This window comes from Papio anubis, unplaced genomic scaffold (genome assembly GCF_008728515.1).
Source record: "Papio anubis isolate 15944 unplaced genomic scaffold, Panubis1.0 scaffold806, whole genome shotgun sequence".
NCBI classification, from domain to species: domain Eukaryota; kingdom Metazoa; phylum Chordata; class Mammalia; order Primates; family Cercopithecidae; genus Papio; species Papio anubis.
Window position 1 is genome coordinate 14,177 of NW_022168285.1, and position 3,249 is coordinate 17,425.

Sequence of the window (3,249 nt, forward strand, 5' to 3'; positions counted from 1 at the left end):
CTGGAGTGCAGTGGCCAGAGATCTCAGCTCACTACAAGCTCCGCCTCCCGGGTTTACGCCATTCTCCTGCCTCAGCCTCCCGAGTAGCTGAGACTACAGGCGCCCGCCACCTCGCCCGGCTGGTTTTTTGTACTTTTTAGTAGAGACGGAGTTTCACCGGGTTAGCCAGGATGGTCTCGATCTCCTGACCTCGTGATCCGCCCGTCTCGGCCTCCCAAAGTGCTGGGATTACAGGCTTGAGCCACCGCGCCCGGCCTAAAAAAAATTTTTTTTGCAGACACAGGGCTTTGCCCTGTTGCTCAGGCTGGTCTCTAACTCCTGTGCACAGGCGATCCACCCACCTTGGCCTTCCAAAGTGCTGGGATTACAGGCATGAGCCACTGTAGCCAGCTGCAAATATTTTTAACATTGAGAAAATTCAGCAACTATTTCTTTCTTTTCTTTCTTTCCTCCCCTCCCCTCCCCTCCCGTTTCTTTCTTTCTTTTTTGACGAAGTTTCGCTCTTGTTGCCCAGGCTGGAGTGCAATGGCACCACCTCGACTCACTGCAACCTCTGCCTCCTGAGTTCAAGCGATTCTCCTGCCTCAGCCTCCCAAATAGCTGGGATTACAGCCGCCACCACGCCCGGCTAATTTTTTGTAATTTTTAGCAGAGACGGGTTTTCACCATGTCGGCCAGGCTGGTCTTAAACTCCTGACCTCAGGTGATCCGCTCATCTCGGCCTTCCAAAGTGATGGGATTACAGGTGCGAGCCCCAGCACCCGGCCCACCTGAATTTTCTTTTTTCTTCCCCAGCCGCGTTACCCTCCTGGTGGAACTCTCCTGTGAGGACAACCAAGGCCTGAATGTGGGCGGGGGAGCACCTCGGGGTTTGCCCAGGCAACCAGCCGGCCCTGGTCCAAGGCATCCTGGAGCGAGTGGTGGACGGCCCTGCGCCCCACCAGACAGTGCGCCTGGAGGCCCTGGACGAGAGCGGTGAGCCCCAGGCCAGGGAGTCAGTGCTGCCTGGCATCCTCCGGCCACCCCACCTGGCTGAGGGGCTGGACCTGGGCCTGCCGGTAACAGCCATCCCTGCCCTTCCTGCTGAGAGGGTGGGCCGCCAAAGCTTATGCAAAAGCAGCCGAGGAAACAGTCCCAGCCCATAAGGCATGGCCCCCTGGCCTTAGTTTCCCCAGTGATAACGACACCGCCAGTGTATCCCCCTCAATTCAGTGGTCAAAGTCAGAACGTGGGATCAGCTGGGCGTGGTGGATCCCGCCTGTAATCCCAGCACTTTGGGAGGCCGAGGCGGGTGGATCACTTGAGGTCAGGAATTTGAGACAAGCCTAACCAACATGGCGAAACCTCTCTACTAAAAACACAAAATAAATTAGTAGGGTATGGTGGCGCACGCCTGTAATCCCAGCCACTCGGGAGGCTGAGGCACGGGATTACAGCCACCAACACACATGGCTAATTTTTGTATTTTTAGTAGAGATAGGATTTCCCCGACTTGGCCAGGCTGGTCTCAAACTCCTGACCTCAAGTGACCCACTCACCTCGGCCTCCCAAAGTACTGGGATTACAGATGGGAGCCATTGCCCCCAGCAGTCTCTGAATTTTTAAAAAGTAATGAATATTCTTAATATCTTTTAAAAATACAGTGGTACAAAAATAAAATAAAATGTTTAAAGATTATTTTGTTCTTTACAATCCTCTTGGTTCTGTTCTTTTTTTGATTAGTTTAGGAATTAAATTTTTGGGGAGAGCTCCAAAATGATGAAATTTGAAAATAAGCTCTATTAGGTGCACTATTAAGTAGAAAGAGCCTCTCAAGTTTTCTCCTAGGCTATTTGAAGTTATTTTATTTGGGAATTTTTTCTTCCTAATTCTGCCTCATAAGCACTGGGAGGTAGAAAGGACAGTGATGTAATGGCTCTGTTTCCCTAGCACTGAATTATTTTCATTTGAAAGAAGTTGGTCACTTTTCAGAAAAGTAATTACAAAGTTATTTTTACCTTTGGTTAATTTGATTTCTTAAATAGCACTTTCCTTGACAGAAATTTACAGTGTAAAGACAATACATAACTGGTTCAGTCAGATGAAAATCCAATAATTAGCTTATGTTGAAACTAGATGTTGATTTATTACAGGATTATACACATGGATTCCATAAAACCCAAGCAAACTTTATGGCAATACGGGAAAGGGAGAATCTCATGAGATCAGTATGAAAAGATATTGAGTAAGTTACCTTTTATATTATTTTGTAGAATATTTATTCAGATTTGGCTTTAGGATATGTCGACGGTTAATTGCAAATTGAGTGGCAGAACCATGGTGGAGATTTCACAGTTTCCAATTCCCATTTCACTGTCTTTGAACATCGCTGCTACAGCGTCATCCTAATCTACTTTTCCGTTTTTATCTCACGCTTCCTCTTATTTTACCATTGGCTCCTGCCAACCTTGACTTTCCTGTCTTAGTTCAAAGTGCAGCTTAGATGGTATCTTCATGGTTTTTTGATCTCTTACCACCCACCCTAAGAATTACAACATTATTTTTATGATCCTCTGCAGATGTGCCAAAAAAAATAAAATTTTTAAAATTATAACATTATCAGTAACTGAAGCTCTCCATGTTTTTCTTCCTGATTATCACCTATCTCTGCCCCCTCCCTTGTCCCAACAATCATATATTAGAAACAATAATACATAGAAACTCATAGCCTTAATGTTACATTATTTAAGGACTCCCAATGTTTTTATGCTGATCTCAATCTATCATTTTAAATATTTTTTAAGGTGAGGTCATTTGGCCTTTCCTTTAATGATCTATTCTAGCATTTGATACACAGTTTTGGAAATTTTTTCACAACTGAACACTACTGACAATGTTAAGTCCCGTGGGCATCTCATTGAAGCTGAAGACTTTCCAATCTGGAGCCATCGAATGATACCTGTCATCGTGTCACTGGTGATAGATTATGTGATAAGTTTCATAAACTGTGATATACACGATTATCAACTATACATTATGTGTACTCTCAGAAACACTTTCCTAGAGATCCTTTATTTTGTTGTAACAGTTTCAACAGTAAGACAGTTGTCAGATTTTTAGTCCTTCAGGACGTGTAAGCCTTTTGTTTAATTTCCGTTCAGTGCATTTATATATACACTTTGAGGAATGCATTGAGAACCTGTGTAGGGGATGCCTTTAATGTGTAGACACTAAGCACCCCCCACACACAATGTGTGGGAATCACTAGAA

At 44.8% G+C, this 3,249-nt stretch overlaps 1 protein-coding gene across 1 annotated transcript; it reads left to right on the forward strand.

Moving 5' to 3' along the window:
• Nucleotides 1-719: 719 nt before the first annotated feature.
• On the forward strand, nt 720-1,320 carry LOC110742426 (nitric oxide synthase, inducible-like). The gene has a single exon (XM_021933784.2). The coding sequence runs from the start codon at nt 846-848 to the stop codon at nt 1,143-1,145; it is 300 nt and encodes a 99-aa protein (XP_021789476.1). The 5' UTR covers nt 720-845; the 3' UTR covers nt 1,146-1,320.
• The last annotated feature ends 1,929 nt before the right edge of the window (nt 1,321-3,249 follow it).